General features: G+C 39.5%; 1 protein-coding gene across 1 annotated transcript; it reads right to left on the bottom strand.

Moving 5' to 3' along the window:
• Nucleotides 1-1,629: 1,629 nt before the first annotated feature.
• Nucleotides 1,630-13,460, bottom strand: LOC146489970 (uncharacterized). The gene is made up of 4 exons (XM_085119978.1): nucleotides 13,319-13,460; nucleotides 12,965-13,086; nucleotides 6,667-6,802; nucleotides 1,630-2,052 (listed from the first exon to the last, which is right to left on the bottom strand). The coding sequence occupies exons 2-4, from the start codon at nucleotides 13,021-13,023 to the stop codon at nucleotides 1,921-1,923; spliced, it is 327 nt and encodes a 108-aa protein (XP_084976104.1). The 5' UTR covers nucleotides 13,024-13,086; nucleotides 13,319-13,460; the 3' UTR covers nucleotides 1,630-1,920.
• Between the last annotated feature and the right edge of the window lie 7,693 nt (nucleotides 13,461-21,153).

Here is a 21,153-nt window from a genome sequence, read left to right as displayed (position 1 = left end):
ACTTTACAACTTTTCTTTTTCACCTATAAACGACTGGTCTTTGCAAATTCCATTTTCATTATGAGTTCTCCGCAGAGAAACGTTTGCTATTTTAATACCGGGAAGAAACCACTATGAATATAAGTTGCACATTGAATAATTATACGATGCTGGACTTTAATTTATCAAGTAGAATTTTGAAGAACTTTGAAAACCCTGTCAAAAACTGGCTGCATGCACAAAGAATTGAAAGCCGCCTTTGTGAACAGTTTCAAAAGGTTCTCGGTTCTCCTTTCAAAACTTAAAAATTAATTAGTCCGTGGATTCACGTCTCGGCACTGAGATCCTGAATGAAATGAATACGAGAAAGAAAAGAAGTTTGTGTTTTCAATGTTTTAGGTCAGGTTTTTATAATATAAATGTCGCTGTCTCACGTCCAACGTAATTCAATCTTGAGCAAAATTTGCGTACATCGGGAAAGTTTCGCATTTGGTGCCACCGGATCAAATTTTAACTCCAATGTTCATCTCTGCAAAATCTTTTCCCTTTCTTCCAGAAATCTATTTTGTGAAAGATTGCATTGGAGAAATTACACGTTTTGTGGCCACAGTAAAATAATTTTCTGTGGGAAATAAATTCATTGAACACGACAGCGCTCACAGCACGCCGTTGTACATTTCGTTGTGTAAGAAATGTTAGAAATAGATTTCAACCGCAAACTAGCCCGTGGAACTACAAGAAGGCCATGCTCATCAAAATAGCTGCTTTGTTCAGAAACCTTTTAATCTCCTCATTTGATGCTACAATACGAGTAAAGAGGGCTTTTATTTAATTCAAAACTCGAACTTCAAACGATTGTGAAGTCACAGCCATGCATGGTATGAGGCCGATTGATCGCGCCGCGAAGTCAAACTTCACATAAAAATACCTGTCACGCGTTACTTTTGCTTATCAAAAGGATTAACCAGACAACACTTCTACCAAAATGTATTTTTCCAGAATGATTCATCGTTTGCGCTCCTTTTGTGCTGGATTATAATTATTTTCCATAGTGGCGACTGAAAATTCTTGTCAGCCAACTTTGTGTGTCGCTTACGATTTTTTCGTGAATTTCCTTACCCTCTGGAGAAATTCTTCATAGGAACATCCCCCAACCCCTCGGAAATTTCCGTCCATTAACCCCCCATCCCCCTCGGAATTTCCATTGACCATCCGTGGGGAGGGGGTATGGATATTTTCTGGAACTGCACAATGTTGTGTTTATCTATAGTCTGAATGATTCCAGTCACTATCAACATTAGAGAACTTAAGCATCAAGAAAGTCAGACAACATGGGTATTCTCCAGAACTGATTTTTCATGTGATGTCAGATGTTGCTATGGATACACCATCACATCCGCAATGCAGGATTGTAGTGAGGACGTTTTTAACAGAAGTAAAATCACGGTGAAAGATCCGAGTGCAAAATATTTTGTGATATTTGCTTTTTTCTTTACCTTTGAGTTTTCTGTTAATGTTTCGATGTGAAGTTTAATTGGAGCATTGTCTATACATTAATATTTAAGAGATCACAGGCAAACGGACAAAAACACGTCCACTTTGTTTGTTGGCATGACTTATGTGTCGTATTTGGAACACTAGTGCCTCGTCTTTGTTTTGGGATGGTGAGCAAACTTCCAGTCCATGTTTGGCTGTTGTTAATTCACGGCAAACAAAAAATATGCATTTGCTGATATAACCAGTATATCAGTTTTGCAGTACAGGAAAGTTAAAATCATATTGTAATCCTCCAACATGAGCCAAAAGGGACAACCTTCCATGCAGTCTTTCTTCAGCAAAAAACAATGGTTGACAGGCAAAAATAAATTGTGACAACATTATCTGCTGTATAAATACAATTCAATCAATCAGTTTTGAAACCTAACACAGTAACTTCCTCTATTAGATGCTTCTACTTATGGTGCAACTCCCACACAGTCTGATGGCCCCCAAGAATTGGCGACTCCTGACTCCGATAATGATGAATATACTCTGTTGCCTTTCCCATCGGCAGGTAACATGGAGAAAATTTTCCTGGTAGAAGAAACCATCAGTTGTAACAAGTGAAAACAAAGATTCCCCTGTAGCACACAAAGAGTGATTAAATAATCCACCCCTAACAAGAGCAAAAGAAATGTTAGGAGACCTTTTTCACAGAGAGGAGATCATCATCAAGAATTCATCATCATGATGTGGGTGATGCAGGTTGCATGTTCAGTGGAGAAGAGATTTCCTGGCAGAAGGAGGCAAATAAGGACAAGAGGAACGAAAAACTGCTCTATCACACATGGCTGTGAAAAAACTGACATTGCTCACTGTACAGCAAGCAGATACTGGTGGCCTGTTTTGGTCAAATGAGTGTATTGCATCCTGTGCATGAAGCATGATGCCCACTCTACTTAGAATAAGCAGGTGAAATTCTCCTCAGAGACTTCAGGAAGGTTAAAGTCATCAGCATTGTCAGGACACCTCAACAGTAAAACACACAGCAAGGCCATACAAGTTGTAAAACTGGAACAAACCCAAAGAGGAAGTGAAGTGAACAATACTGTATGCTCATTGTGCTATTTTGTAATAATTTTATGTCATTTGTTCTGTTTATTTATTTATTATTCAATCAGGAATGTTAAACCCTTTCACCACTGATGGACGGTTTACCGGTTAAGACTAAAATAGACTGTCCCACCAGTGGCCAGTTTTCAGGCCAAATGGACATGCTAGTTTTGAAGGCCAGGGACAAGTTTATAATTGCCCAAAAGAGGGTATGCACTGTCACGCAGTAAAAAAATAAATTGAAAACCATCTAGTGGAAAAAGTTGAGAAGTTGTGATATTATAGAGGATGACTAAAGGAGACAATTCTCCAAATTTTAGGCCTGTACGTCTCCCCCAACGTCAGATATACGTCGAAATGTTTTGCAGAAATTTACAGAGCCCAGTATAGATCCGCCATCTTGGTGTACCTCTGTGGAAAACCAATATGGTGGCCAAAAAATAGTGTTAACATCTGGAACTTACTTTGGCTATCTAGCGACTGATTAGCAGTACTGAACACCAAAACCACTTACATAAGCACTTTCTCTAATGTTCTAACTTCTAAAAAGCTGAAAATAATAAGATAAGCATATATTTTTCAACAAAGCTGATGGTAGCTCTTTGTCACGCAACTCCATAACCGTGAAATTCAAACTGCGCTGATTTCCAAACGAAGGATGCTATGGAGCTGTAAAATTGTAACAGTAATAAATATACGGCCTCTTATGACAGATGACGATAAAAACTTTGGAGGCTCTTTAGTTTTGGATTTTAAGAAATTATGGCGTCACATGCATACGCTCTATAGGAGGAAAATGAATTGTTCAATAGTCCCTAGAGGGGAAGAATTTTCACATTCCCTTGAGAAACACATAGTTTCACTCACCTTTTTGGAGTATTTTGCATTTGAAAGTCAAATTTCATTGGCGCACGCGACAACCACATTTTAAAATGTCTTCTGAAATGTCTTTCAAGAGTAACAGCAGTGAAAGCAGTAATTCTGATAAAGAAGAAAGCTCTAATAACGTTTCTGAAGGCAGCGATGATGAACTGAAAATGCTCTTGGACAGTGACTGTGATGAAGAAGAATTTGCAGGGTTTGGCATTGATCTTCCAGCTAATAATGAATGGGGAAATGAAAGATTCAAACCACCAATCAACGAATTCACAGTTCCAGTTGACCCGACCATGGATTTGCAGGATTCTTTGACGGTGATTGATATCTTTATGCATTTCTTCGACAACAAACTGACTGAAGAAATCATTCAATTCACTAACATAAATGCCAAAGTAGAAGGAGTCTGAAATTGGAGAGCCAGAACCGTCCAAGAGATGAAATCCTATTTGGCATTCCTGATTCTATCAAACAATATGTTGGTGGTTCCACGGGATGTGTGGTATTTCTTGTTAACAATGGACACAAGGATTTTTTCACATACCAAACATAAAGAAAATGTTTCTGTCCCAAAAGCGACTATTTGAGCTGAAGAGGTATGTTTATTTGGTGAATCCTTGGGACATCCTTACTGAAGCCAAACAAAGAGATCCTCAGTATCATAATCATGTAATCTTACGTACAGTACCGCTCAAAAGTAAGTTACCAGTCTCGTCTCGTTTCTCGCGAGACGAGAATCTCGTATCGCGAGACGAGAATCTCGTATCAAGAGACGAGAGCCTCGTCTCGCGATACGAGAGTCTCGTCTCGCGAGAATCACTGAAGCGGAAATTTTGGAATATTACCGAGTTTCTCGCGAGAAGAACTTATGACTGAATTTCTCGCGCACTTGTCTTGTGTTGATTTTATTTACACTGTATGCCGTTTTTAAAACGGCCTGTGCCAACGGTGGTTGATTCCGTCGACAAGTAAGTTCGCATTATCAGAGCTTATGTGATTCAAAACAATTTTGTCTTCATTCAGTTCAAAGGTTTCGATTCGCGCACAGTGTAAGAGATGATTTATTTCTTCCGTCACTTCGAAGGTTTCGTTTTAGCGAGCTCGCCGACATATCAATTTGCAATTGAAACTTTCCCGCACACACAATTCCTACATAAAAAAATCCCAGCCTTATTAAAGTCAAGTTCTGTGCCTGTATCTATTAAACAGTTTTTTGAAATAATAACCCTGACACTTACAATGTTTTTCAATTTCACTGCGGTTCGAATTTGCATACAATTTTGTACATGTATCGTGCTTTGCAAACCGCTATTGAATCGAACTTCTTTGCGGTTGCAAAGGCTTTTTCTGCCAAGAAAAAACAAAGTTGTGTATAAAGAAAATCGAAAATAGAAACGTTGTTGAAGAGCTAGCGTAAAATGCGTAGTTCTAGTTCAGAATTGATTTCAGTTTATCGTGCACCGAATTTGCATATCGACAACGCCAAGATGTCAAAGGTTACCGCGCCGCGCTTACGGAAATACGTCTGCGTTCGCTGGCTAAAGGAGAGGTGTGTTGTTTATCAATAGCGTAGTTTGCTACAGGTTGCATGATTTAGCGAAGCCAACCGAGGAACATTTTTTCTAAAACAAAGCGGCTTTGGAGATATTTATTACAACATTTGCCCTCGGCGAAAGAAGCTTTTTTTCCGAAGATTTGTTATGTTGATTGCCTTTTATGTTTATGTTATAAACTTATCCCTATTAACGATTAGCAATAACCCGCAAAGTCGTCGCTCGATTGACACTTACATTTTAGCCACAACCCTTGGCCACAACCTATTATTGAAAAGTAACAGATAGGTTTTTTAAATGCAAATCACATGTAAGTTTTCGTATATTTGTTTCACGCCTATGTAATACGCAAATAATCTCTAGCGCACGTACAACAGAGGCCGCAACAGTCTAACTGGTCATCACCAGCTCTATAAAGTGTATGTGTTTGTGGGTTTGTTTTTTTTTTCTAAATCCCTGAGAGAATAAAAGATATAATAACATACACAGCATTTACAATCTCTTCTACACGAAGACGCTTTATTAGGTTCTGCAAATTTATTAGCTCCGATAACCCAACGTGCCACCTCCGAATAAATGCGCTTATCTTTGCAGCCGTCGTTCGCTTACATCGTTGAATCGCTCTGTAATAAATCACAAAGTACAGTGTATATACAAACACATTAAGTCCTGGATCAAGTCGCTTAACAAAGCAAGCTCGATTTTGTTTGCAACCTGGTTCACGATCGATAAGCTTGCGACCGAACTCCATAATTCAGCTTGCTGCGTGACAAGGGCGTCCTGCCGTATCAACAACACCGACACTCAACTTGATATTCTCGCGAAACTCTTGCGAGAAAAGTCAAGCCTAAGTAAATGTACTTACAGTTTTTTCACCCTCTCGCGAGACGAGTTTCTCGTCTCTCGAGACGAGAGTCTCGTATCGCGAGACGAGAGTCTCGTATCGCGAGACGAGAATCTCGTATCGCGAGACGAGAATCGCGTCTCGCGAGAGGGTGGTAACTTACTTTTGAGCGGTACTGTAGACAAATCCTACTCCTCTAGAGCAGATCAAATTTGCCCACATGACAACAGGATCAAATTAATTACTGTGCAAATTGTCAACATTTTTTCCCGTCAAATTTGTTTTTTGAGAAATTGTTAATTCGCAACTAGTGTATTATATTTTAAAAAACTGAAGTTCCAACTATTCTAGGTCAAAGGAGTGTTGTTTGTTTCACCCAGTAAGTTGTCTGTTTGTATTCCATGTGTATGATGGTGTATTATGCGCTTTTGAATATTGTATAGAAAAGGCGCAATATAAGTAATAAATTATCATATCATATCATATAATGTTGTTTATGCCCAATGGAAAGTTTAGTGAACTACTGAAGAATCATGTGGCTTTTAATGGGTTAATAACACCCTCTCTCTACTACGCATCCCTGCTGTTAAGCACCCCCCCCCCCCCTTCCTCCCAGCCCACAGGGAAAGTAAACCTTTAATTTTTAATTTCAATTAAGTAAAATTTACTGTATACACAGCAGCTGGATTTAACATCAACAAAAAGGATTCAAGTTTGGCTGTTGCAAGTCAGAACAGTTTGAATGATCAAGACTGCTGTCTCAACATCAACAACAAAGTTAAATTTGAATTAAATTAGACACCTTAGCACTAGAAAGCTCACCTTATCCCATACATGGCAGTCAACATTAGATGGCAGTTTTTCCGGGGACTTTACATCTTCAAATGAAGTCAACCAAAAGGAGCCAACAGACAAGCATGTGGTAGAAGGTCTTGCGATCAGGAAAATCTTCCATCCTCTGTTGAAAGTAAGAAATCTAGATTTCAGTGCACACTTTAAGCTTTCACGTTACATATTCCACAACAAAACAACAAATTGAAAGAACTACAAACACAAATAAAAAGGAATCAAGAGAACCACGGTCAAGCCAAAATGTATACGTCCATGGTTCAGAAAGTGTCATACGTCAGAACTGAAAGTGAATAAAAATTCCAAACGACAAGGAGCAAAATCACTTTCCAATAAGCCCACCTTTATGGTACCTATAGGCTTAATGGACGAAGTAGGGTATACACAGTAGATGGATTCTGATTGGCTTATCTTTTGTAAAGAAAATTACAGCAACACAGGGCACGAAATTAATTTTCTTCTTAAGGAGACATTTGGCTCTTAAATATTCCAAAGTGGTCGCCAAAAAAAAATATTGAAAATGCGCTATCATGGATGACAATATCAAATCGTAAGCTTTCCTAGCATTAGGAATGCCTTGACGGTTTTGTTGATGTCTGAAGAATAGCAAACGACAATTCTGGTCACAGTAAAAAATGAACATCACCAACATTTCATCACATGGTAATTATTTTTATTTTTGGAAATTATTCAAAATTCACAGTTCAAAATGAGCTCAACAGCCACGAGCAAACGCAAGACTCATTTTCGTCTCATCGCCTACCAAAACCAACGAAACAACATTGAAAAGACAGTTTCCATCAGCGGAAGTGATAGTGGCTGCTATTTCTTGTCGTAAAGGAATATCCTCTAGTACCAGGGACATTGCCAATTTGTCTCTCGGTAATCCCACGTGGCCATGGAGCGGCAACGTGCGAAAAAACTTCTTGTCGGCATATTTTTCTTCCACGACCCGTGCGAATTCCAAAACCTCATCCTTGGTCCCGGTTGTACACGCACAAATATTTGAAATAAATTTTCCTAATCCTCGTCGACGCTCATTTTAAATTTAAATCACCCGGGGACATGAATATTAATAAAAGTCCAAGTAACGGAATCCGCCATCTTGGATTTTCAGAGGTCTCATGCGGTCATGTTCTGAGCCCGCAATATGTATTGGTAGCAAAAGGGACATTCGAATGCACAATATACAACGTAGCGTCTAAATTCTCCAAGATGGCAGATGTTGACGGAAAGTTCGTGATGGTTTTGCTACAAATAAACCTTGCCATTCACACCGATTTTTTGTCGAGCTTTATTTTATTGCACAATACATAAAAGTAGGATAAAGCAAAGGGCTCTGGTCGCCAATGTGGCGACTAACTTTCAAATCTTGGTCGCCAACACCGATAACTTAGGCGCATTGGCGACTGTATCAGGCGCAATTTCGTGCCCTGCAACAGGTGGGGTTTAGAAGGCCGTCAATGGGTTAAAATCTGCATGTATTTAGACTTGAAATATAACCCTGGTGTTGACTGTCATGGGAGTTATCTAAATATCATCAAAGGAGTATTGGAAATATTTAACTCCCATATGCTCAAATTAGTTTTGAGCAAAACATTGTCAGAATAAACCACTACTGTACTGAGGCTACTGAAAAAAACAGCATTTATTACAGAAAAGTACAGTGCAGCTCAGAAATAAGCGAACATCGCATACGCGTACCATACGCAAGTAATACGCGTATGCGTATCGCGTCATACGCGTATGCGTATGTCCTGCCTTTGTTATTCATTGCCATACCTTTGCTTTATGTGGCATTGTCTTGCACAACAAAAGAAACGGTAAAGTGAAAGCGACAACCCGCAGCACGAAATTTGAATAATATGAATGACGACAGGACTATATATAATAGAACTTGTTTAGAACCGCGCTTCGACAAAATCAGCGAATGACATAAACATGACTGAAATAAGGTGTCCGATTTCGAAGCTTGCTCGCTTCGCAAACCCAACGATAAAAAACCTTATTACTGACATGCTCTTTTTTGTCAATCTAATTCTTCGAGAAAAGGAAGATACTTTATCGAATTAATATTACTTGCTGGAAGAGCGTTAACAACAAACTTCCCGTTCGCTTTGTCGCCACTGAACAAGAACGGCGGCTGTCGTATTTATAAACTTGGCTCGCTTTACAAGCGATGATTCGATAACCAGCCGATTAATTTTTCTTTTACTGAAACGTATTCGGTAGGAAAATAACTTTTAGCTCACTCATCTACACTATTTGTGGAAACAGCGCTAAACAAGCATGATCATAAGTATACGTAACACCTTTCGTTGATGGTTACATATCGTTAGCGGTGGTCGGCGCGGCAGGATAAATTTGCATATATATTATCAAAACAATAATCTTTCTTTGCTTTGCGAATATTGCTCTTTCCAAAATACCTCCAACATAAACAAAGCGCCTTTAATATATATATAGACAAGATTTTCCTTCAAAGTTTCTGTGATGTGTCGATAACATTTATTTGATTTTTCTTGCAAAGAAAAGTTTTGGTTTTTCAGCACGCGCCGGCCTGAGTCCATTGGGAAATGTTATTGTCTTTGAAGCGTCACGGCAAGAACTGAAAAAAATGATATCTCCGGTTCTTTTTGGCAGAATTCGCTGATTCAAACGGTAAAATGCTCTCCATTCATAGACAAGATTTTCCTTCAAAGTTTCTGTGATGCGTCGATAACATTTATTTGATTTTTCTGCAAAGAAAAGTTTTGGTTTTTCAGCACTCGCTGGCCCGAGTCCATTGTGAAATGTTATTGTCTTTGAAGCGTCACGGCAAGAACTGAAAAAATGATATCTCCGGTTCTTTTTGGCAGAATTCGCTGATTCAAACGGTGAAATGCTCTCTCTTCAAAGCCAGGATTTTTTTTCAAAGTTTCTATGATGCGCCGATCACATTTTGTGAACATTATGCGCCGATCATTATGCGTTATTTTTTGGCAAGTGAACGTTTATAAAATTATGCCGCCGCGAGCGAGCGTAAGCTGAATTGCAGCTCAAGAAACCGATTGCTTTAGAAAAGACAATAAAAATATCAAGTGGTTCCCTCTTAACATGAGGCTTATCATTTTGGCAACATTTTTTATTTAATGAGGAGATTTGGCCAATACTTGATACTCATGCACTCGATATGATGCTCGACAGCGGTCAACAAGAAACAGTCGATATAAACACAAGACGATCAACGGACAAGCAGCTTGACCACCAGTTTTTACCTTTTTTGAAATGCCCATTGAAATCAACAATGACCTTTTCACAATAGAAGAAACAATAGGCTAGCTCATACATACTAATGAGTGCGTATGCGTATAAGTCAATACGCGTATGCCTATATACGCATACGCGTATTATACGCGTTTTACGCGCATATTTTGGTTCGCTTATTTCTGAGCTGCACTGTACTCCACAAATTTTGTCTTCAGACACAAATATTTTATTTACGCATTTAAAAATTTACAAACAAACTACTGAACACTAGTTTTATCATGATCTTCGCCGATTTAAAGTATTGTTCCTCGAGGCGAATGTTCAGTATTAATTCCATCACGAGATCATAACGGTTTGAAGATTTCCCAGGTCAACATCAGAACCCCAACTAGCCCAAAGAAAACTGCATGCTTCCCCAAATAAGCACAACTTTGCTCCGTCTTGGTTAATCCAGAGGAACTCAATATTTTACTTGAAAAAAATGCAACACAACAAATGAAGGATTCATAGGTGACTATGCAGGGATCTTTCCAGTGGATGCATACATGTAAGCATTGTTGAAAAGCAATGCTGTTTTGAAATCTGAGTAACGACCTACAGTACTGTGCAAATGTAAGTTGACAGTCCCTTGAAACTCGAACTTCGCGACTCGATCCTCAATCCTCGAAACTCAAAAGCTTCGAGTATCGAGGCTCGAGTCGAGTGCATCGAGTTTCCAGGCAGGGAAACAAAGAACTTCTCGCGTGATAAGTTTTTCACACGTCTTATCCGAGGCCACAGTTCAGTTCCTTTTTACAGGAACCAACTCCGCAAGATGGCAAACTGTGTTTGCGTTTTTGTTGGAGCGATGTGCGCACGTGTATGCTCAAGCTGGAAAGAGATAGCTCTCCAAGCGTTTTCTTGGTTCCTTGCCAATTTCAACCGAAAGTATTGTGCGTTTTTAATAAAGGAAAAGCTGTTTTTGAAGTTTTGATTCAAAAGATTAAAGGACAATCAAGCATAATTATTATGTGCAGCGTACTACTTAGCGAGGCTAAAAGCGATCGGGCGTTTCCATTTTTAGCTTGTGAAACAGCGGCCGAAAAAGTCGCAATCTTTTAGTTTCGCTTCCTTCACTGTTAAAACTGGGTTTAGTAAACAAGTAATCCAGTCATCTGTCAGAGGAGGATACAGTTACAATCAACAGTTGATAGAAAATGAAGAAAACGTGACATTGCCTTTTGAGATGATCTCGATAATATTTATGCAAATTTGTAACGCTACGCCGCAAATGTAAACATTTTGTCTGCTCAAAGGCAAAGCAAACGGCCACATTGAAGTTTCCCCGGTTCCTTGCCAAATCTACCGTAAATTTTGTGCGTTTTTACATAAGGAAATGCTTTTTTCGAAGTTTTCATTGGAAGGATTCAAATATAATCAAGTAAATATAATCTTGCGCAGTGAAGATATTTCAGAAGCGATCGTGTTACAATTCCGCGAAAAAGCCGCAATCTTGTAGTTTTAAGCTCGCCTCGTCGAGTTTGAAGTTTGATTGAAAAAAATTGGTGTAGCATATGAAAAAATTTAAGCATGTTTTAATTTCACAACAACGACGAACGGATGTGTTTTAAATAATATGCGGAAGGAAGAGACGCGCCGAAACAGATTTATCGAACAACTTTCCACCAAACTAAAAAAAAAGACCACATGCAAGAGCCATGGGAAAATCCCTTTTGTTCTCTCTTATAGTTTGAGGTTCGAGAAATTAATCGTTTCCTCGAAAGCTGCCATCGAGATCCTCGAAAAATTCTTCGAGCGTCTTGATACTATACTCGAAACTCGAAAGTTGATACTCGATTCTCGATAGCTTCAAGGATCGAGTATCGAGTTTTGAGTCGAGACTGTCAACTTACATTTGCACTGTACTGTAAACTAACACAACAAATACAAAGGCATGGGTTGTACTTAGTAATTTTTGAGAAAATTTGATTACTCTGCAGACAAAAGCTGTCAACACAACACTTTTCCTAGTACAACCCTGACTTTTCCAGTTTGCAAAATTTTTGAAAATCGGTAAAAAAAATAAACATCAAAGATGCCATAGGCCTCGGGTGGGCCAGGCAGATTTTCCGCACATTGAGTTGAACTATAGGGATTATAACAGTAACCCAGGGTGCATTCTGTGTACGTCCCACGCTGAAGATATGTGCCAAGAGTTTCGAACTCCCACACCAAGCGGCCCCCAAAGCACCTACGCCGGGAAAAATGTTATGCTGACCGCCTGTAAACTCTAAATCCTGTACCAGGAGAGAAAATCCTGGATATTTTTGGACAAAAAAAGTTCACTTGAACTGTGGAAATTTCCAAAAGCCTACAAGTAGGTAATTTTTCATCAAGCCATTAAGCCTATGAGGTAATCTAAAGCCAGGCATTACCTCTATCTTACACTGCTTTACACCAAAGACCACCACAATCGTGCACCAGTACACCAAGTGATTTGGAAAACTCACACCGAAGATCTTTGGCGTAACCTACATAAAATGCAGCCTGGGCGGACTAAAAAGAACATTTGCGATAAAGTTGAAAAAGAGCACAGGATTTGCTTCAGTTCTCACTCTTTCTTTGTCATGGACCGACCTGGAATTTATAACCATTACAACCCCTCATAATTTCCTGCTTTTTTCAGCACCGAATATTCGCTATTTTTAAACCCTCAGGCGCTAACTGGCGACCAGATTTATAGTAATGGGGAGGTACCGAGTGAAGCACAGGCGAGTACTTTGCAAAGTTCTCCTTCGACACCTTCTCCTAAGCTTGAGAAGTAAAAACGGTCTTTATTACAAGAAATCGATTACCGATAAAAAGAAAATGTTGATCAGCACACGTGCGACCCCACTCACTACTCTGACTAAACATTTTCTTCGCCGGTTGCGGTTTTCAATAATTTTTTACACCCTTTTTGTCGGCAAAGCAAGTGTGACCCATGCCAAAGTTAAATTTGTATTAAATTCACAGATCGTATAGGCTTAACTATAAAGCTCACCTTGTCCTATACATGGCACCTTTTCTGATGGCAGTCAACTGTAGGTGACAGTTCTTCATGCCACATTCCTTGCAATCATAACCGAGAGACCTCTCGCGCTCGCCATTCAGTGTCGTCCTTGGCTGCTCTAAAATTGGAAATGTACATTTCAGTTCACCTTATCGAAGCTTCCACAGAACAGGAGCAATGATAAAAAAGTCAACATTAACCAACGCAGAATGAACTGAAAGAACAGCCGGAAAAGCGCGGTAAAACTAAAGACAAAAGGTTACATCCATGGCGGCGTTTCGGAATGTCGATACTCGAGAGCTGCAAACACGTGAAAATCAGCAAACAGTAAGCAAGATACGTTACCTTTGCTCTCTCGTCACTCTTTGGCCGCTTCTTGAGTAAAAAGTAAACTATTTTCTGGTGTTTCTCGCTGTCTCGAAGCACAAACAAGGAGAAATAAACTACTGTAAAACCCGCCCACGACAACAAGCGTGCACCAGCTCGATTTCACGTGAAATTTGACACATTTCGAAAACAAGCCTCGCCGCCGAGAACGCTGGGACTTGTTTGCACAGGGAACCCAAGATTACCTTGGCCGGTCAGGGAGGACAGTGGCTCTTACTTGTAGCCAGTTGTGCATGTGTTACGGTATTTTATACAATGTACTGAATGCTACGCGCGCTGTGATTGGTCGTTGCCCATGATCTATTAGAGTACAGACACACGGATGACGTCACGGAAAAATTGTTCTCTTCGTTTTGCCCAACATGGCGCGCGGTTTTGAAAATGTTTGCGAGATTATTTCGAATTGAGCAATGAAGGCCCTGAGAAAAGTTTAGCAGGAGCTGTCTACAAACAAGAAAAAGAAGAAACCAAGGCGAAAGTGTTCTTGTCAATTAAAAAATGCCTAAACTGGAACAAATCTTCAAAAAAGCTGTTAGCGCTACGAAAAGGCTCAAAGTTTTGGAAATATTTACTCGATTATTCTGCTTTGAGCAAGTGAAGGCCTCGGTAAAAGTTTAGGGGAAGCTGTTTACAAGTACGATAAAGAAGAAAAGAAGAAGCCAACACGGAAAGTAGCGTTGGTGACTTTGAAAATTCCTCAACTGGCACAAATGGAACAGTACAGTCAAGCGCTACGAGGCAAGTTTATTGTGTTTCCTTTCTGTTCATTGTATAAAACAAATAGATTCCAAGTTGCCGTCCGTCTGTTCAGTAATAGATCACAGAAGACGTCAAAATGTGGTAAGGACATCAGTGACACACTCGCCTGCGGCTCGTGTGCCACTTTTTTGTTCTTACCACATTTTGACGTCATCTGTGATCTATTACTGAACAGACGCACGGCAACTTGGAATCTATTTGTTAAATCGCATTGTAAATTACCTACTAAAGCTGATAGGATATAGAAAACCAAGTTGAAAATCCCTTTCACCCGACTAGCTGCCCCTGGGTCTCCGAGGATGAGGATGAGTTTAAGATGTCGGCCCTGACCGACCATTAAGGGTCGACAACTTTGGTTGTCTTAGGAAGCCCCTGTTTTTAGGTTGTATTTTATTTAGCATGCAGTGTAATCTCAGGGCTTAGATACCCTCGGTAGTTTTAATTTTATTGATTAGTTTAAATTTATACTTCCTCGTACCCATACACCGTGCTGATGAGAGCCAACTAGCTCGAAACAGCTGTCCACAGTACGTTGCATTTTGACTCTTGGTTTGGTCTCTATCATGTCGCTGTCGTGTTAAGTTTTCAGTCAGATCAGCCTTACAGTTATTTCAGTTACTCGTACCTCTACCTCTTCTACCTATTCTACTAACCCATCACCGTAGTAGGATTCAAACTGCAAGGAAAGTAGATGTTCAGAATATAGTATCGAAAGGCACTACTCCGTGTTTTACGAAACTTTTGGATGCTGCAGGGGCCCACACGACGCAAAATAAACTGTTCTGAATGCGTTGCAGGATCTCTTGTAGTAGATTGCACGTGCCAGACGTCACTTTACGTGTAAATAAACCAAACTGACTACTGGGCTGACACTGCGGCAAAGTACTTATTTATTTGGGCCAATATTTCAACTAGTACAACTAGTCTTCTTCAGGGCCAGAGTTACCATCTTTAAGTGCCACCAAAAGGAAGGGTTACATGGAATTCGCGCTTGATGGAGGTCACAAGTACAGTAGTTATAGTAAGTATTTCTCAAACTTTGACAACTGACCGCTTAATACAGGTTCGACCGTTCTATCAGCGCACCACTCTCAGAGTGGAAAGCTGGCATACTTATTAGAACAAACGCCTCTGAAACGTTGCTAACAGCAACTTACCACCTTAGAAAGGACTTATTTTTTTTTTGCTCGCTTATAAAAAATGTTTTCGGTTAAAAGTCAAAAAGAAGCGGTGAGGGTAAAAGACGGAATGAGTTTGCAGAATGGAATGTGGAATGACGTGCGGAATGGCATAATTATGCAAAATACGAGTTGCGGAATGACATAATTATGCGAGATACGATTTATGCATAATGACTCACAGAAATACATTAAACTGAAAAAGCGCGCCTTTTTTTGGGCGCCAATTTGCAAATACAGCCTTTTTGTAACCATTTCAACCGAAGAATGCATCACAAAAACCCAAACAATGGTATCTTCGAATTCAAACTTTTTTCCTTCGATTCTCATCGCATAGCCGTTGATGCAACATAGCAGCTCGTGGACTTTTATCGTTCGCGAGTGAACACAAGATTTGTAATACATTTGCATTAAAGAGGTTTGTTTATTTACGTAACCTGGTTTCCATTCCACACGAGTCGTCCGCCATGACGGGAGATGTATGTATACAACTCAATCGAAGGCTGGTTAAACTTGACATGTTTCAAGCTTTCACAGCGCCTCGCTGGAAAAAGACGTGAGTAAAGAACCACCTCTGTTTATTTTTGAAACGATTTATGTCACTTGTCGAGGATTTATCTGGTTATGACGAATGTGTTGTGGTTCGGTGAGGGTAAAAGGAGGAAAGAGTTTGCGGAATGGTATGTGGAATGGCGTGCGGAATGGCATAATTATGCGAGATACGATTTACGCGGGAAATAAATTAACCTAAGAGCGCGTCATGTTTTCGCGCCAATTTTATAAGAGCAGCAGCTTTTTTGAAGCTGCGGACTCTTGCTAAATATTAACAACAATTCGAGGATTTGATCGTCTGATTGTTGATTTGGAAGAAGTGAGGGTAAAGAAAGCGATGAAAACTCTTTATAGTTTTCGCATTCAAGGAACTATGAGTAAATCCGTAGTAAATTAAATTTCATGTTCACTTTACTCCATGCGACTTTGGTTGACAAAAATAACGTGGCAGCGTAAAGTCTTCTCAGGACAAAGATTGATCCTTTACCGAGGGCAAATAGTAAACCTTTTTTTTCTTTTTTTTTAAACCCTCGGTAAAAGATCAATTCTCATAACCTGTATGCTCGATGATTCATTTATCATGAGCGGGAAAATGAACAACAGTTTGACCAAAATGCATTTGTGATAAGAATAGTTTCACAACCTTTCAAACAACCAGTGTCGATAATTAGACACCATACTTGTCATCTGCTTTTATGCTCTAGGGCTTTTTCGCTTTTAAATCTCATTTTAGGTTGGGACGTCTGGCACTGAAAGACCTTAATTAAAGACGGATATGTTTATTTCGATAGCTCAACAGTGACTTGCGTACTCGTCGCTCGACGAAAATGTAAGGTGAGAAAAAGTAGAACATATTTTTCCCATGAGTTGTACAAATTGTAACCGTCTAAAAGTCTGATAAAATGACCGAGTTTAAATCTAAAATTTCTCACATAATAGTTTTGGCCTTGGACTGATGTTATTTCTCCAGTCTGGTGTTGCTTTTTGTCTAGGCTACTCGCTGCCACGTTCTTTTTGTCAACTTGAAATTTAATATATTCTTAGTTCCTTGAATGCGAAACTTCATCGATTTCTTCACTGTCACTTCCTAACCAGCGATCAGACATGTTCTATACCAGGCGTATATTTTCTAATCCTCGATCTATTGTTTGGTCAATCTCGTACCCAGAGTCTTCAGGCTTTTTGGTCAGCGGGGCAACGCCGGGAAGACTCTGGGGACATCGAAAAAATTCAATTTTTTTGATTGGCTGTTCCGTAACGGTTTCCATTGTTTTACCGCAGAAATCCTGCGGTAATAAAATTCGATGTCCCCAGAGTCTTCCCGGCGTTGCCCCGCTGACCAAAAAGCCTGAAGACTCTGGGTACGAGATTGTTGTTTGGTTGTTTAATAGTCCACAACATCGAAAAAACTGCTGCTCTTATAAAATTGGCGCGAAAACAGGATGCGCTCTTCAGTTAATTTATTCCCCGCGTAAATCGTATTTCGCATAATTATGCCATTCCGCACGCCATTCCACATACCATTCCGCAAACTCTTTCCGCCTTTTACCCTCACCGAAAAAGAAGGGACAAAACTCTTTTGGAAAAACCTTTATTGACTAGATATTACACTCCACATTACCCCGGGATTAGCGCATTGGGCTTCGAACAACTGGGCCAGGTAGATTACCAGACACTTAATACAACCTACAGACGATTCACTACTCACCTGACTCTGATGATGACTTCCGCTCAGGTTTGTCGAGACGACGGTCAATGTGACCGCAAAAAGTCCTTTCCAGGACTACACTCACCCGAATGATATGATCACAATTTATGTGCTTAATTATGACATGACTACTAGGATCGAATCATTTGCCTGTTGGCTAATATTTCTCACTTTCTTATTGTGACGTTCGCACCAGGTGCATATATATAACTTCTGTTTCGCTAGTAAGTAGAATCCCTGAGCATCCGAGAGAGTTGAGCAGTTGCTTCATTTAAGGGTTTGAATCAGTACTTCATTCTCGTTTTACAATGCGTCTGTTATTGATAGAAAGAAAACTGGTTACGCAGTTAAGATTGAATACTTAGTAGATAGTAAGGAATGAAGTTTTGTTTAAGGTTGGAGAAATTTGGAAGTCGCATTTACGGCAAACGTGAGATTCGCGTTTACGCCTTCTTGAAACAAATTGGTACGTAGATGACAATAGTGCATATCAATTCTGGCATTTGATGCTGACTCAAAACAACTCAATTATACTGGGAAACTGAAAACAGCGAGCGGCAAATGTAGGATAAGCGTGGTCACGTGGTTATCATTTTCTTCCGTCTACCGTTTACTGTAAACGTAATTCAAAATCCCTCTATTGATTAAATGGATTTCACTATCAGCGTAAGCCAAACACAGAATGAAACACGGTCTGTTGCTGTGCGACTGCTATGTTGCAGTTGTGAAAGAAATATTCCGGCACAAGTCGGTTTATCTTGAACATAATGTTTCTTTCCTTCATTCGATAGAGGATTAAAAAGAAGGAGAGAAAGCAAAAATATAGACCACGTTGTGTCAAGGAGAAAAATAATTGCCCTTTCCTAATCTGAATATTTGATTTCAGAGGCGCTGAATTTTTCGGGGGGGAGTTCAGATGGCTCAAATATAACCATGGTTTTTCACAGATGGCCCCTTGATCCTTTAGCCGTCCCCACAAAGTGAACAACAAAAAAAGACGCATAAACGACCCATTCGAACCCCACCTTTTCTTCAAAAACCTCCAGTGAATGCGTGTATGCTTTTAGATGACTATCGATGAATATTTATTGGGGATATATTTTCTTTGGTTTGGTCAAGAAAAGACGTATTGGGAAGATTTCATGTGATACTGTGAGTACTTGAATTGAATACTTATATTCTCCTTCGACTATGATGTTTTCAATATTCTGCAATAATCGACGGTGCGCGCATTATATACTGACTGTATGACCTTGACGTGACCACGAATTCTCTGTGATGTCGTACACTGACTAATCGCGAGTGATACCATTCGTGTGCCTTAATTAAACGCGTTATTGCAAATCCTTTGATATTAAATTGTTTTACATGCCACGGATTGATGTTTTTATGTTTCCATTCTACGTTCTTGTTGAAGGAGAACGAACGCGTAATCTGTGTTAGCACCCAGTGTCACGTATGGCAAAATAAAATCGAGGTAGACATGGTGTTGGATCAAACCAGACACGAGCGCTAGCTTGAGAGGTGATTTTACACAATGTCCGTAGTGTGCACAAAGGTCGATTTCCCTTCACCTTTTCATCCTTGTGTCAAAAGACAAATGTGTATACTATACACATGTCTAATTGAGATGGGATATCTTTTCACATGCAATTTTTTCCCTTTATTCAGAGCAATTGTGGCTTTATGTTGTTGAAATTTCCGTCTAGAACAACGGCGTTATCGTCGAAATGTGACTCCTATCACATGTGAGCCACTTTAATTCCTCTCGATCTTTCAGGCCCGTAGCGAGGGGAGGGGCAGGGGGGGCTTGAGCCCCCCCTAGAATTTTTGGAAGTTTAAAAGCAATGTGCCCCCAAATAGTACTAATTAAAACAAATTAATGTTGAATTCTGACGCTGACTTCCTTTTCACTACCTGTCAGTTTCCTTCGCTAACAGGTACTCCTATCTTGTGAATCGGCGGTGATAAGAATCAAAATGGATTGAAATCAACCAATCTGAAGCCGTAAAAGCTGTCGAAATAAACTACATATTTTCTAAGACATCCGCCCATTTTAAGCAATACAAATGTCCTTAGTTTATAACAATTTAGTGTTTCCGCGTTGTCACACAAAAAGCCACACAAATATGTCCTCAAGACCAGAGGAAAAAAATTCTCCTGCAGTCGGGTTCTTACTGTCCGATTCCAAATTTAAAAAGAGAAAGAAAAATTTGTCGTCTTTTGTCTACGTCCTCCTTCAAACGTGAAATTAGGAAACTTCACGTAGCAGTCCACGTAAAAGAAAAGGCAAAAACATGTACCTAAGAGTGTGATGCAGGTGCAAAGTTATTGTTTTACTTACTAAATCTACCGGGTTTTTTATGTTCTCGTTGCATCTATAACTCCCAAATCAGTCTGTTTTGAGTGACAGGGGGGGGGGGGGGTAGTTATGTTTCACCATTTTGCTAAGCCCCCTCAGTTGTTTTAGCCTTGCTATGGGCCTGTCTTTCGACCAATCTAGCTTCAAATGTATGCGAAATATACAGGGGACTTACAATGAATTTGACGGTTTAACACTGACTGAATATACCACCATGTTTTATAACCGTCACGTCTGGTTTTTCAATTTTGCATTATGAGTTCAGACCTACTCTTGTGACGCGACAGAAGCACAGTTTGCAATTTTATTGGGCTCCTTGGCGTGGTTTCCAGATGAAATTAGCCAAACAAAGGGAAACTTCGAGGGAAGCTGTACCTCGCTCTTCCAACCCACTTCTCGGTGTTTGAAATCCGACGAAAAAGGCACCCTTTCTCATGTTTGATATAAATTAACTAACAGGGATCTACTTTTACTTCTCAATTGTGTTTAATCGTCTGTGGAGGATGTCATACAAATAAATACACATGGTGTGTAATCAGAGTTGGAGCTGTAAGTTGGACTGTCTTGTTTGCCATACGTTTTCGAAGCAACATTGGCTAATGTGAACGGGACTTATCAGAATATATCATGCCATAAAAGAAAACGCAGTTTGTTACGTTACAACAGTGAATTTTTGCTCAGTGAATGTAAGGAATATATTGCCATATGTCAAACTATTTTTCTTACAAACAGTTTGCATTTTGCATTCACAAGGTCGTCAAAATATCTTCCAAATCAGCAAGGCAGTGTTCTTAATTGTTGTCATGGCAGACTGCGTGTCCTTCCTGTGCTGCTACGGTTTCATTTTCTTCGTGTTTGACTTTTGTGCTTCGTGGTTTGTGTCAATATTTTGAGTAATATAACTATTTTATTTCTCGTGTATATTATGACTATTATGTCATGTATATTAAAATACCTCAGTAAACACAAGCCTTCGTTTAATAATAATATAATAATATTAATAAAGTAATGCAAAGTTTATTGCTGTGGGGATTTTGTAGAAGCTCAATAAAGCTTCCTGGATCTTTAACTACTATCTGACTGTGTAAAAGAATATCTGTAATTTGTCAAGAAAGGTGAAATAAAAAAAGTAAAATATTAAAGTTGACTGCCCATGAACTATTAAAGTAGCGATAATGAGGGTATGTAGGAGGTGTTTATTTATGTAAATATATCCTGTACTTCGAAATCTTAT

Source organism: Pavona decussata, unplaced genomic scaffold (genome assembly GCF_977016875.1).
Source record: "Pavona decussata unplaced genomic scaffold, jaPavDecu1.1 SCAFFOLD_2, whole genome shotgun sequence".
NCBI classification, from domain to species: domain Eukaryota; kingdom Metazoa; phylum Cnidaria; class Anthozoa; order Scleractinia; family Agariciidae; genus Pavona; species Pavona decussata.
Note: the sequence above shows the minus strand (reverse complement) of the source record. Positions and strands in the feature narration are given on the sequence as shown.

Coding starts and splice junctions, on each gene's coding strand:
- LOC146489970 (XM_085119978.1), bottom strand. CDS start 13,023: ATGAAGAACTGTCACCTACAGTTGACTGCCATCAGAAAAGGTGCCATG. Junction 6,803..12,964: donor GGTGCCATGTATAGGACAAG/GTGAGCTTTATA, acceptor TACTTTCAACAG/AGGATGGAAGATTTTCCTGA. Junction 2,053..6,666: donor ACTGCCATGTATGGGATAAG/GTGAGCTTTCTA, acceptor TTCTTCTACCAG/GAAAATTTTCTCCATGTTAC.